The sequence below is a fragment of the Mytilus trossulus genome, chromosome 14 (assembly GCF_036588685.1).
Source record: "Mytilus trossulus isolate FHL-02 chromosome 14, PNRI_Mtr1.1.1.hap1, whole genome shotgun sequence".
Taxonomy (NCBI): domain Eukaryota; kingdom Metazoa; phylum Mollusca; class Bivalvia; order Mytilida; family Mytilidae; genus Mytilus; species Mytilus trossulus.
The window spans coordinates 28,497,621-28,512,369 of NC_086386.1; the positions used below are offsets into that span (position 1 = coordinate 28,497,621).

At 32.2% G+C, this 14,749-nt stretch overlaps 1 protein-coding gene across 1 annotated transcript in view; it reads left to right on the plus strand.

Moving 5' to 3' along the window:
• Positions 1–886: 886 nt before the first annotated feature.
• Positions 887–14,749, plus strand: part of LOC134697637 (ATP-binding cassette sub-family C member 5-like) — a 29,524-nt gene continuing 15,661 nt past the window's right edge. The window contains exons 1-16 of the mRNA XM_063559920.1: positions 887–982; positions 1,504–1,668; positions 2,596–2,709; positions 3,876–4,040; positions 4,613–4,760; positions 5,301–5,448; positions 7,127–7,212; positions 7,769–7,942; positions 8,552–8,614; positions 8,817–8,901; positions 9,819–9,967; positions 10,401–10,508; positions 11,270–11,441; positions 12,008–12,057; positions 13,834–13,905; positions 14,422–14,546. Coding sequence (XP_063415990.1) covers positions 1,517–1,668; positions 2,596–2,709; positions 3,876–4,040; positions 4,613–4,760; positions 5,301–5,448; positions 7,127–7,212; positions 7,769–7,942; positions 8,552–8,614; positions 8,817–8,901; positions 9,819–9,967; positions 10,401–10,508; positions 11,270–11,441; positions 12,008–12,057; positions 13,834–13,905; positions 14,422–14,546 — 1,811 coding nt within the window. The 5' untranslated portion in view covers positions 887–982; positions 1,504–1,516. The remainder of the gene's footprint in view (positions 983–1,503; positions 1,669–2,595; positions 2,710–3,875; positions 4,041–4,612; positions 4,761–5,300; positions 5,449–7,126; positions 7,213–7,768; positions 7,943–8,551; positions 8,615–8,816; positions 8,902–9,818; positions 9,968–10,400; positions 10,509–11,269; positions 11,442–12,007; positions 12,058–13,833; positions 13,906–14,421; positions 14,547–14,749) is intronic.

Here is a 14,749-nt window from a genome sequence, read left to right on the forward strand (position 1 = left end):
TTCAAATCTGATGAAAATCGAATGGAAAATCGTATCGTGTGAACAGAACGCTGTACGATTTAACGACGGTGTCAAGTCGAATGGAAAATCGAACGGAAAATCGTATCGTGTGAATGCACCTTTATTCCTTTTTTCTTTCTTTTCATGTCTCTATTTATATTATTTCCTCGTGGAGTTAGAATAACCCAGTCAACGCATATATTCCTATTCTTCCTTAGACTGATACACTGACACCTATTTGCTACTTATTCATTCCTTATTAGCTTTATGCTTTATATACGTTGCTCTTTTTCAATGAGTTTTTTCTGTTATTTCATGAGACTGGCGTAAGTAATTTGTTCGGTGAGGAGATAATACCCCGTTGACGTGTATGGTTTATTTTACAGTCCAATTTTTATGCATTGTACTTTACTGAAACACAATATTTAGTACTTAGTATCCATTTTGCTGTCTGATTATGTTTTTTTCTCTCCATTCTCTGCAGTATATTTTAGACAATGTTCTCAAAGATTTTCTCTTCTGGTCATTTCCCCTCCTAGATTTAGAGTTATTTCAAAACACTTTTAACAAATGAAAGTCGATATGATGTGCACAGATAATCCCAAAGGGTATAAATAGTAAGGCCTCATTGTGATTTTTCAAAGCGCTGTTCCTTTGCTTTTTGTGTGTTTTTTAGCTGCGTATGTACTAATTGTGTGTCATTGTGGATATCCCATATCCTTTTATTTGTATTTCTCTTACAGTCATGTAAATAGATATAAGTGTGGGAAAAGCGTTTAATTCACTGACTTTCCTTTCCATAATATGTTAATGAATTTAGGATTTCACAACAGAAAATTAAACCATAATTATTCCAGGTCACAATCTCATCTTTAAGAGTTACAAACTAGAACGAAAGTATGCAGCTATTGTTCTAGACTATAAAACAGAAATAATCAGAGGAAAAACACTCAGTAAGGAAAAGGACTTCTGTATGGCAAAGGTATAGATCTTATATGAACTGTTATTTTTTTTTAAATACAATACACATTAAAATAAAAAAAAATATATATCATTGAAATGTTTTAAATGTTTTAAATTAATGCATTTGTTGAAAAAGTATAACGGACATAAGTAATGATAACCAATTTCTTCAAGTATTTACTATCACAACAATTTAAAGAACGCAAAATAGTTTTAACAAAATCAAAATCAACTGCACAGCCGCAGGTTCACGACATCTCTGCATCATTCTTATATTGCTATCCATTTATCTGTTATGCATAACGATAATACATATGGAAGTAGACAACCAAAATCAATGACAGATGTTTAAACACTTCATAATGTTTATTACTCCATTAAAAGCCAAGAATTTGCATGTTTAAGGGTGTTTTATTTTCAGCAACATTTGTAAGTTACTTTAAAAAACAGGAATGTTTTATTTTTACTTTCACATATACATACATCATAAAAATATATATTCAAGTAAAATAATGTATTAATATGAAACAACTGCTTTAGGAGAAAGTTCAGAATGTCTGACATCAAAAAGAAGAAGTCTGTTCCAGAACTACGGAAGTTTAGTATATTTACGGGACTAGACGAATCGGCAAGGGATAAAGAAGCACACGCTTATGACAATCCTGCCTTATACAATGGAGAAACATGGAACGAAGCTGAATTGAGGTAGGAATACTAAAATGGATAACCCATTCTTACTGAAGATTTTTTTCTATTTTTTTTATTTACATTCTGTTACTATTTGTTATAACTGCTTTTTTGAAACCATGAATATCTTGCATGATTTTGACTACAGACTTCGAGGGACATCTGTATATTTGACAAAAGCCGTATATTTCCAGCTTCATATTTATAGTCTACGATAGTGAGACAAACGGAAATATATCATATCGCATGATTGAGCAAGAACTTTATTTAGATAATTGGTTGACAATCGAACACATAGTTAATGCGTATATAAAATACGGAAATGATAAATACATCATGTCTACGAATAAATTGAATACAAGTCGATAATTTATTCAGGGTGACTTGTATGTATACAAGTTGGGTTGTAAAATTTAGTACATGTCAGGGCTAACTTGATCTTCAGTACGAGGTGATCAGAAAGATATACTTCATTCTGCTGTACAATGATATGGCAACTGCATGAAATAAATAGATTACATGTTCAATGACTTTATATTATATAAGAATGCAATAGTATACAAATTTTACTTAATTAACCAACTAAAAAAAGACATACTTTAGATACTTCCTTTGCTGTATACACGAATATAGTTCCTTCGACATAAGATTTAGTAAATAGTGACACTAAATCACAAATTGAAATTGTTGTTTCTGAAATGCATAATTTTCTGAGAATTCAAAAATATCTGCATAAAGTATTTTTTTCTTCATAATGTAGGGCATTTTATCGTTATTGTTCCTTTCAAACTTTGTGGCTAAAATTTTGCAAAGTACGTGTATCATGAATGTTGATTAAACGTGTATTATATGATTTGTTTAAACATTAAAGTTTGTTGTACACATAAGCCAAACAATGTGTGGTGTTGAAAATAAAATATGAAAGGCAAATAATTTGTATTACAGAGAATATGAAATAACACAAGAGGTGACAAATGGCTTTACCAGTGGAGAAATACAAGGTTCGCGGAAATATTCTACAGCTCTTAAAGTTCTGAAGCCCTTTAGACCATCTTCAAAGTAAGCCTTAAAGTTATATAGTTTCTAGCATGTCTAAAGTATTAAACAATAGTTACAAAAAACAACCAATTTTCAATTTCTAAATCTCAATCTCGTCCCGGCTACAGTTTTATTTGTTACATTGCGGGTCAGTCGGGTTAAGGTGGCTCGTGGGTACAAAAAATTTAGCAAAAAATTAAACCTTTATTTTTTCATTACAAATTTTATTTATTACACTATTAGTTGTTACTTTATGATATGGTACAAAAAACAACCCCAAAAAATGATTTGGTTTGTCCCCAGATGACTTTAAAAATTGAAAAAGCTCCAAATTATCTCCCTTTGGTGCAAAAATGACATTTTTTTGTCTTAAATTTGAAATATCTTTTTAACTCATCGGTGACCTATATTTTTTATTAATGTTTTCAAATAAGCTGTACATAAACTAAATAATTGTAAAATTTAGGCGATTTCTTATATTAGGTTATTTTTTTATTTCGATATTTCCTCTTTTTCTCCTATTAGTTTAACAGAAAAAAAGGACATTAACAAAAATGTATGCTATTTCCAGAGGCAGATTTTAGCTTAAATGAACGGTGACCTCATTTTTTTATTTCATTTTTCTTTTAAGTATATGATAAAGTTCATTTATGAAAAAATATAGTGAAATCCTATATTAGAAAAAAAAAATCATTTGTACCCAGGAGCCCCCTTAAGCCAAAAAAAAAAAAAAAGAAAAAAAAGGAAATAACCAACTAAACTTTGATTATATTTCATGATTTGAAAAATGCATGACTATGAACTATTTAATTTACTTTTCTTATTTTTATACATCAAGTAAAGTTTTTTTTTATTAAATATTTATGAAAGTATATGGGATGATATCTTAGGGGGATGATATCTCAAATTCATTTATAAAACTAGTTGCCATCCTTAAAATGTGATACAGATATACATATAAAAAAGAAGATGTGGTATGATTGCCAATGATTGCCAATGAGACAACTATCCACAAAAGACCAAAATGACACAAACATTAACAATAATAGGTCACCGTACGGTCTTCAACAATGAACAAAGCCCATACCGCATGTAGTAAGCTACAAAAGGCCCTGATAAGACAATGTAAAACAATTCATGTATATATATAAACAGTGTTAATCGTTGATCCCCATTATATTTTATAGGGATGGAAAAATACCAATTAATAAAGCTGGTTTATTGTCATACATGTTTATGACCTGGATGACACCTCTGGTCATGAAGATGTTTAAACATAGAGATGAGGATCTAAAGGAGGAAGACATCTGGGAATGTTCAGATTATGAGACTTCCAAAATTAATACAGACAGGTGAACATGCATGACAGTTTTTAGACAGCTTTTAATTTTACTTTATACGTTATTAAATCAGAATTAACTTAATAAACATACTAGCCGACTATGTGGTATGAATTTTTAACTTTGTTGAAGGCCGAACGGTAACCTATACAATGTAGTTGTTAATTTCTGTTAGTTGATCTCTTGTGGAGCGTTGTTTCGTTGGCAATCATAGCACAACATACACGCTTTTTGTCTTCCAAACAATTTGCTTTAAGCTGTGTCTATAATTACACAGACACGCAATGACCGCCACTGAGTTTATGAATTATTTTTGGACTACAATGTTTATATTAGTGCTATTAATTATGATAAAATTTCCTAACGTAATCAAGACGGAAAGTAAGAATGAATGTATGGAGATCAGATTTCTTTTATAACCCAACCACCCTTGATGCTAAAGCTTAACAAACACTCCCTTGCAACCAAATATTAAACTTGTAATCAATTACTATATTTAGATTTCGTAATGCTCGTTATGGTATTTATCATTTCCTTACTGTAAATAAGTCTAATTTCATTGTACAAATTTTCCTCCCTATCAGACTAGAAGCATTATGGAACGATGAAGTGAAATCTAAAGGAGAGAACAAAGCTTCATTTCTACGCTGTTGGTTGAAGTTCTGTCAGACTAGAATTTTAGTCAGCTTGGTTATTGTAGCAGTCAACGCTCTGTCAACTTTTCTGGTATCGGTATGTATATTTTTTATAACGATTCCAAATGTTTTATACAAAACATAAATTAACTTACTAATTAAGATAATACAAGGGGGCCTACAATGTAGCCCTGACGTTAATGTATATAGTATAACACAAACACATTGTGAAAGGGGGAGAGGTTCTACTACCGTAACACAATTAAAAGTTCATATAATTAAAAAAAAAAAAAAAAAAAAAAAGAGTCGAGAAAGAGGTGTTCCAACCATCGGAACATCACCTGGTGCAATGCTGCTAAGCATTCCAAGTGTATTTAGTGTCTTCAAGATTACAAAGTCAATCTGTTAATAAACAAAACGCATTTATATCTTAATTAGCAAAAGTTTAAGGGCACACGACTTGTAAGTCGTGTAACACAATCCACTTTTTCTGGTCATATTGCGATTATTGAGAATTCCGAGGTACCAATACTGCAATGATGCATACATATATTTCTAAACGCATCAACAAATAAAGATAGCATAAAGAATATATTTTTAAAATGTTAGTATTTTTCATAGTAGTATTTTTTTGTAGGGATTCATCATAAATGAATTGATTGCTTATATTGAATCAGTTGATAATAATATCCTATATGGGATTGGACTCGTCGTCACCATGATGGCAGCAAATGTAGTGAGAGCTGGCACCTTCTGTGTTATCGTTATGTTTGGTGCTCAAACAGGTATGACTATTGTGTTTATTAAGAGTTTCTAGACTGTCAATACTGCTTAAAATGAGATGCATGGAGATAAGTCAAAGGATTCAATGAAATAATTTCTTTAAAAACTAAAGAATAGAAAACAAATACAATACAAGACGAAAATAAATTAAACAGTAAATAGTAAAGTTCTGCAATGTAGGTCCACTGTTAGGGAAGGCGGAAATTGTCCCCCCTTTTTTTTAGTTAATGTATGTCGTACAGTGTATGACCCTGCCAATACTAATAACATATAAAAAAAAAAAAGAATATTTGGTGTGATTGCATACTTCACAAGAGACCAACATAGAAGTTAACAACTATAGGCCACCGTATGGCCTTCAATAATGAACAAAGCCCGCACCCTGTTTTAAAATAAGAAAACCTCTTTGTTGTATTTCACCTTTGTTTTCCTACTTCATATTTTACAGCATTCGTGTATACAGAGATTTACTCCAAGTCAGTATACTTGTCTAATGAAACCTAATTCTATTTTTGAAGTCCTCCTAAAAATAGTATTTTGACAGTGTTTTCAGGACTTTGTAAATCAGTGGCTGACGTTGTTTTTCGTTAATTATTTTTTTACACATATTAGGCCTTTAGTTTTCTCGTTTTAACTGTTTTACATTGATCATTTCGGAGCCTTTGATAGCTGACTATGCGGTATGGGGATGTTTCTTGTTTGAGGCCTTAAAATGACCTATATTTGTTAATATCTGTGTCATGTTGACTGACATGGAGAAGTGTCTCTTTGGCAATCACACCACACCTTCTTATTTCATATGTGTGACTGTTTTATATCTTGTATGTAATGAATGCCACAGTATCGTCCATCAGCGTATATATGTCAGTTTTTGTAGTAAGGTTGTATCACTTAATTATTGGCATATTCATCTTCAAAGAAATATGAATTAGCTGTTGGTAAATACCATAGTGAAACACCTCATTTGATGTTAGTTAAGCTATAAATAGGTCTACTTTGTCTTATGAGATTCGTTAACAGAGTTTTTGTTACAGACAATATAAATCAAAACTACAACAGGAAAAAAGCCGTTATTTGCTTATTTTTTTTTATTACATATGATAATTTTTGGTTCATTTCCAGTTTACTGTGAAAATAATTATGAATGATACAAATCTAGCTTACATTTGGTCCGAGACCATTGTCGCAAATATAGTCCATAGTGTTGACAGTGGGTTACTTGCCATTAATTTGTATACCCCTTCCAAATTTATTTCTACATGTTTAATGCCTCCAATTGCAAGTAGGGGGTGAAACTACACTGTAAAAAATTTGGGTCCAGAATTTTAAAGGAAAGTAGTGATTTGGTCCAGCTGAAAAAGGTTTTAAATTAGCACTTCGGAAGCTGTCAAAAGATTTTAAGACGCCCTTAACATAAAATTGTCCATATTTTGAGTTAGAGCTGATGAATTTTTCTATAATTTTGATATGATTTGTCCCAAAAGTAGTACAACACACTGTAGAAGTTTCATTGAGAAACGCGGGTGGGATTTTTTTAATTCTCATTTATGTTTTAAAAGAAATGCACTACGAAATAATTGTGGTCTCGGACCATTTACGCTTTCACCAATCATTTTCAATCTGAATCTGTTGTCATTGAAAAACACAAAATGATAGGATTCATCTCACATATATTTACAGGTATAAGGTTCAGGGCTGGATTTCTAGGATTGGCATACCGAAAACTCCTCAAACTTCAAAAAATAAAAGGAAAAAGTTTAGCGGAGGTAATTTTTATGACTTTTTTAAAACAATTTTAGCTTTATGTTTATATTGTTAAAACAGTATTTTCACTTAAAGCTCTTAATAGATCTCCAATTCATGATCTGATGATCAATATGAAATAGAATCGTATATAGAAACATGGCTCGCAAGAATAGGGTGAATGTCAGGTTTGTAACAATTTTGCGCTCACTTTCAAAGCTAGATGGAAAACCAAGACATTGTTTTTGTTTGTCAAAATATGCATGTAGGCCTAAACATTAATGGTTCATTTTTCATAAAAACTTTCTTGCGTTCACTCCAATCGATCGAGAGCATTTACCACCGTTAGATTAAAATCCATAGCATTTTTTTTTTATTTAATCAAAAAATAAATTAGTTAACAGTCATGGTTGAACAAAGATATTGAAATTCAACAGAACTTTCAAATATCACATATTTTATTGGGTGACTATATGAAAATGTGAACGCAATGGTCCGATCCGACTGTCTAATTTATTAGTTATCATCAAAACCAATTGCCTTGACAATTCATAAAATATATTTTTATTTGGATTTTAGGTTATCAACATTTTTGGAGGAGATGCTATCCGTGTATACGTGAACTGTGTGACCTTTGTTTACATTATTGCCCTGCCAATATACATGATTATCGGTACTGGATATACATATTACCTGCTAGGACCATGGTGTTTCATTGCCATGGGGATATTTGTGTTGTGCTATATACTCCAGGTACTAAGACTGTTCTGAAAGAATTTTAGATAACCATGCAAAAATTACACCAATTATTACCAAATATTCATCAAAGACGTGTACATACATGTATATGTTACAAATATTATCATAGTTTAAAACTGATAAATTTGGTAGTTTTTGTTGTTAGCATTGACTTACGTTTTAGGTTTGAATGTTAAACCCCTACCTTTCAACAAGTAAAGCGCTTCAGATGCCTGTATAGTACAAAGGCTTCGTTTGATTACACAAAAATGCAACCAAATGTAACATATTGTTTTACATAACATTGAATTGACTTATACCAATCCTTTATCCATTTCTGAAGGTTTTTCCAAATTTTCAAAGATACAAAGAAAAGCGATTGCAGGTTTCGCACCCCCTTCAGAGTATTCAAGTTGGGGAAATTTCAAAATAAAAATAATTGCATACGATAGCTCACAATTATATAAAGGACATCTATTAGTATATTTAGGTAGGCAATATCTTAAATGTTGTTAAAATGTAAACGAGACAATATCATCGTCAATAAACGTTTTAAACCCTGTTGAAGTTGCGCTTCATTTAGTTGAAATATTTCTTTTATGAATATTAAACTTCTATTTTCAGGGAGTATTGACAAAAGGCGTCGAAATTATGCGCAGAAAAACGCTTCAGCATACGGACAAACGTGTAAGTATTATTTTCTACATTGTTATACAAGTCAATTATTCAGCAATTTATCGAAACACCTAATTTCATTAAGCTGCAATTTATCGACACACATTATTTTTGTAATTTATCGACACACCTTATTTCAACAACAGAAAAAATATCATTACAAAAAATAGATTGATATGGATGATTTTAAATGTTTACCTCTCGCGCATTGTAGGTTAGAAAAATGACAGAGGTGCTTAACAGTATGAAGTTACTGAAGATGTACGCATGGGAAGAACCATTTGAACACACAATATCTGGTAATGTGTACTTTATTGCATATAGACTTACCCTTGACAAACTACTACTAACTGCTAGTAGTCTGTTGTTATTTATGTATTATTGTCATTTTGTGTATTTTCTTTGGTTACTTCTTCTGACATCAGACTCGGACTTTCTTGAACTGAATTTTAATGTGCGTATTGTTATGCGTTTATTTTTCTACATTGGCTAGAGGTATAGGGGGAGGGTAAATTTAGATCTCACAAACATGTTTAACCCCGCTGCATTTTTGCGCCTGTCCCGAGTCAGGAGCCTCTGGCCTTTGTTAGTCTTGTATTATTTTAATTTTAGTTTCTTGTGTACAATTTGAAATTAGTATGGCGTTCATTATCACTGAACTAGTATATATTTGTTTAGGGGCCAGCTGAAGGACGCCTCCGGGTGCGGGAATTTCTCGCTAAATTGAAAACCTGTTGGTGACCTTCTGCTGTTGTTTTTTTCTACGGTCGGGTTGTTGTCTCTTTGACACATTCCCCATTTCTATTCTCAATTTTATTTTTACAATTTGAGTTAATCAAAAACTTTTTAACCTCAGTTTACATTTAACTAGAAGCTCACTCGGCCTCAATCCTTACTGTCTATTGACAGTTTTCCTATCGAAGGTCGGTGGTTTTCTCCGGGTACTCCAGTTTCCTCCACCAATTAAACTGGCCGACACGAAATTGCCCAAAAGTGGTGTTAAAAGTGACTTTAAAAAAAAAACAAATATGAAATCAATCATTAAATGAGTTAACTAGAATAAGGGATGCGAAGGTCTTTTAAAACGAGAGGGGTGTACAAAATTTGTACGACCATGGAAGGGCTTAATGCAAGTCAAATAAATTAAACGGTCTTGTAAAATAGAAGTAATGGGCGTGAAATGTAAAAATTCTAAATGTTGTATTATGTTTTGCAGAAATAAGACAACAAGAGAAAAAATACTTGCTGTACGCTGCCATTATGAATTCAATAAGTGCTGCTGTTATCCCCGTTACTCCCACACTAGCATCGGTGGCAACTATATCTACTTTTAGAGCCTTTGGAAATGACATATCTGCTTCTACTGTAAGTATAAAAACAAAAAGACAAATAATAGTACAAAAGACACATCATATGAAACTAAAGACTGAGCAACACGAGCCCCACCAAATACTGGGGTGATCACAGGTGCTCCGGAAGATAAGGAGATCCTGCTCGAAATTAAATGACACTTCACTAAATTTTACCAAAGTCAATGTAACTTTAATATAAAAATGCTCATCTTAGTGCTTTTCTGAAGAGTAAAAGAATGTACAATAAAGATTCCAATATTTTTATTTGAAAAACTACGGAAACTTGTCACTTGCTGAAGATTTGTTTCTTTAACAACCACCGCCAATTCTAATTACTTTTACTTCGGATGCTGTTTAAATTAAGGATAATCTTATGGTGATTTTCTATAAAATAAAATAAAAAATACTTCGCATTTATACATTTGAATTTTTCGTTTACTTTGCAGGCATTTGCAGTTGTCGGCACTTTAAATTTTCTGAGAATTATCGTTGCTTTGATTCCGTATGCAACGAGAATTCTTGGCGAAGTTCGTGTCAGTTTCGCCAGACTTAAGGTATAGGACTAAAGATTTTTCTGCCTTCCTGATCCTTCCAATAAAGCATATAACACTCCTGTCTATTCAATCATTTTTGTCAACTGTGCTTTCAGAACCAGCTTAACAGACCTCCCGAACTACATTCCTGAAGCAAAACCTGTATACAATGTCCGATTTCCAACCCTTCCCATTTATCTAAACCCACCCTTGTGAGTAATATGGTAGTATAGGTTTTGTTTATTGTGATATTAATTAGACAGTTGTAAATTGTTGCATTTTTGTAAATATTGACAATGCAATATCCCTGTTACGGCTAAAACTGTACCACTTTTACTTTGAATTTTTGAAAAAAAAATCTTATCCTAGAATTGAAAGTTCATTAGCACTACAATGTTTACAAAGGTCAAAATATAGGGCTGTGCGGCATATTTTCAACGTTTATATGCCCTGAACCTTTCAGAGTTTAAACTAACACGAATTTTCTCAACTAGCCCTACCTTGAATGAAGGGTTACCACATATTTCAATGTAAACAATATGCACAAACTTTTTTTTTCGCCTTCAAGTCGCAAACAATTGTTTTCTTTCAATTTTAGCATTGCATATTGTAGCAACTGAGGGGGAAACAAACATTTTTTTCCCAGTGTCAAAAACAAACTTTTTTTTCCAAAAAAATCCATGGCGTCATTGAATGTTTGATCCACTAAGCAAAGAATAGTTTTATAGCATACCATATACTAAACGGAATTACATTTTGTAGAATATATTTTTTTCATGCAGCGACTTCTCGTTCAAGAAGAGTTTAAGCCACACAGTGATAAATGTATGAACCAAGATAATGCAGTAGAATTGGACAATGCGTTCTTTATGTGGGAGGATGCAAGTATTTCAGAAATGGGAGCGAAAGCGAAAGCTAAAATGGAGGCAAAAAATAAGGAAAAAAATCGACGAGGTATAAAATAGTCTTTTTTTTTTACATTTATATAATCTGTAACTAAACTCATCATAGATACCAGGACTAAATTTTGTATATACGCCAGACGCGCTTTTCGTCTACAAAAGACTCATCAATGACGCTCGAATCCAAAAAAAGTAAAAAAAAAGTCAAATAAAGTGCGACGTTAAAGAGCATTGAGGACCAAAATTCCTAAAAGTTTTGCCAAATCCAGCCTAGGTTATCTATGCCTGAGGTAGAAAAGCCTTAGTATTTCAAAAATTTTGTAAACACATAATTTATAAATATAACCATATCAATGATAATTCATGTCAGCACAAAAAGTGCTGACTACTGGGCTGGTGCCTCGGGAAAATTAATGTCCACCAGCAGTGGCATCGACCCAGTGGTAGTAAAAACCTCATATAATATAATATCTATAGAAACCGATATCTAAATAAAAACGAAACTATAATGTCCGATCAGAAATTCAACTTGTATCATTATCCTTTCGATGACTAGTATAATACATTAATTTTGTTCTGAAACTAACAATTTTCGAAACACTGCATTGCTTTTTACAGCTTCAAGGGGATCATTCAACATAGAGAAAATGAATTTTACAGTACAAAAGGTAATACATATCGTTTTATTTTTTTATTCAATCACTTTTGCATTGTAAAATAATTACATTAGATGTAAGTTTCATTATAATACGTTATTCTGATTGGCTAACATGTTATTCCGTAAACAATTGCATCAGACAATAATATTTATCATGCATGATGACACGAGGTCCCACAAAAAAGTGCACAGGTGAGTTAAATGAAACTGGATAAAAATCGTGTTTTCATGATTTTAGCTAAAAAATGTAATTATAAGTATTGAATACTTCTTTTTGAAACTTTATAGGGTTGTAAAAGCGTTGACCGTGCGTACATTTTTAGAATGAAGCGCTTCCGCGCTTCATACAAAATGTACTTCGGTCAACGCTTTTACCACCCAATAAATTTACAAAAAGAAGCATTCAATTCTTAAATCAATATCATGGCGCGTTTTGGAAATCTGTTATGCTTCAAGAAATGAATTTGTATGTCGAAAGAATAACATACATGAAAGCTTATAATATGTTTTAAAGAGTTGAACTTCTACAAAAGAGGGGGGTATACCAGAAGGACTGCCAAACCAACTCATAGATCGAAAACAAACTGACAACGCAATGGCCAAAAATGAAAAAGACAAACAGACAAATAATAGTACACAAGACACACCGTAGAAAACTAAAGACTAAGGAACACAAACCGCAACACAAACTGGGCTTGATCTCGGGTGCTCCGGAAGGGTTAATAATCCTGCTCCATGATAGTACAAATGATTCTGTTGGATGTTCAAGCTAAATAAAAATTCAGAAAGATGTAAGTAAACAAGTAGTTGCTGTTTATCAAAGAGTTTATTGTTATCTTAGATGCTCATAAAATATAACAAGATTGGTATTGGCAGGAAATGGCCACAGCATTTATTAACAGATATGATATATGTACTGTTATATGAAATGCAATTTGTGATATGATATATGTACTATTATATGAAATGCAATTTGTGATACATGTAGATATATGAACTAAAATTAACTGATAAAAATGCATATGTGTCTTTGAAAATGTTATATGATGATCGCCGAATATGTTTGAGGTGGCAGACCATATATGAAAAGGGGAAGTTCAAGATAAGCTATTAACCCTGGAAATCAGAGGCTAATGCTATCATACGATTACAATAAGTCTGTAAACTGCAAATATGTTATCTAAGCGCAGCGAAATCTGCCATAAATCAAGCGACTAACCGTGGATATCAGAAGTTATCGCTACCAACGCAAAGTTTAATAAAAATCAGAAAAAAAACAACAAACTAATAAATTTCTTTCCAAGTTATCCATTCAATTTCTATATGCATGCACGTCCACTCCTCGTCCAGGATTAATCTTTTTTCTTGAAAGACCGTCTCGTCATTAGAACTTTTGTACATCTTTCCACATAGAGTGATGATTTAATTGATGTAGTCTAGACAATACAATTCTGAAATAAACAAACAAAACCAAACAGCAGTATCTTCCGTAGGAATTGCATTCTACTAATAAATTTAAGGGAGGGTGGGCGGGTTTTAGAAGATAAATCTATGGCTAAAAAATGCGTCTGCTTTTCCTAAATGTCGACGTCAAAAAGGAGGATTATGGGTAAATCAATCACTTGCAAAGATCGATAATCCAACTAGAAACCAAATACTATTACTTGACGATGTAGTATAACGACGGACAGTGGTATGAGCACTACCGATAACTGATTTAAATTTTAGATTTTAAATCCTATTAAGTAAACGCCTGTGGTAATGTACTGTTTATGTTTTATTCCAGGGAAAACTGATTGGCATATGTGGCCCTGTTGGTTCAGGGAAGTCATCATTAATGGCAGCTATACTAGCAAGGGTAACTATTTTAACAATTATCTTCTTTTCTTTTATATGTTCAAAATCAGACTGTGTCATATTCTTTAAAGTAACAAAACCTGTTTCGAACCAATCAAAATACTTTGAGATTTGTCTGAAATGAAGAAACCTCATTTATTTGATCATAATAGGGATTCTTTTTCACTTAACAATTTAATTTGTTTCTCTCATGATTTATGTACATATAAAGCAAACATTTATTTGTATACAATTATTGCCAATTTCTCGGGGAGATTTGAAGTTTTGTTTGACGTCACGTGGAATAGTTTTAACTAATGAAATGTCAAAATCAACATGCATTGAAATAAAAAAATAATTGCGAAACGTTCGAAACTAAAACGTAACAAAACATAAAATTTTGACTTCTGCAAGGTTAAGAATTAACAAGATATAATTTAATATGTCTTTTGCTTATTTGCCTCATAATCGTAATTTTGTCGCTCATACATTCACCTATTTTGTTGTACTTGTTTCAATCTGTAACAATTACCTTTAGATGCCTTTTATTTCTGGACATGTGGCTGTGAATGGTAGTATTGCATATGCTGCCCAACAAGCTTGGATATTTAACGACACTGTACGAGAGAATATTTTATTCGGAAAACCTTATGATCCAGAAAGGTATGATATTATTAATGTGTTATTTGTCCCCTTATACTATGTTGAAGACCTTATCAATGTATTCACAAAAATCAACAGTCGTTCTCATCATGTCTGACCCCATTCCTGATTGACTTGGATTGCGAGTTTTTTTCCGCAAGAATTTGGTAAATCCCTCGGGTCACTCCTGCTGCCCGTAAACAAAATTCGACCACTAGTGGTAC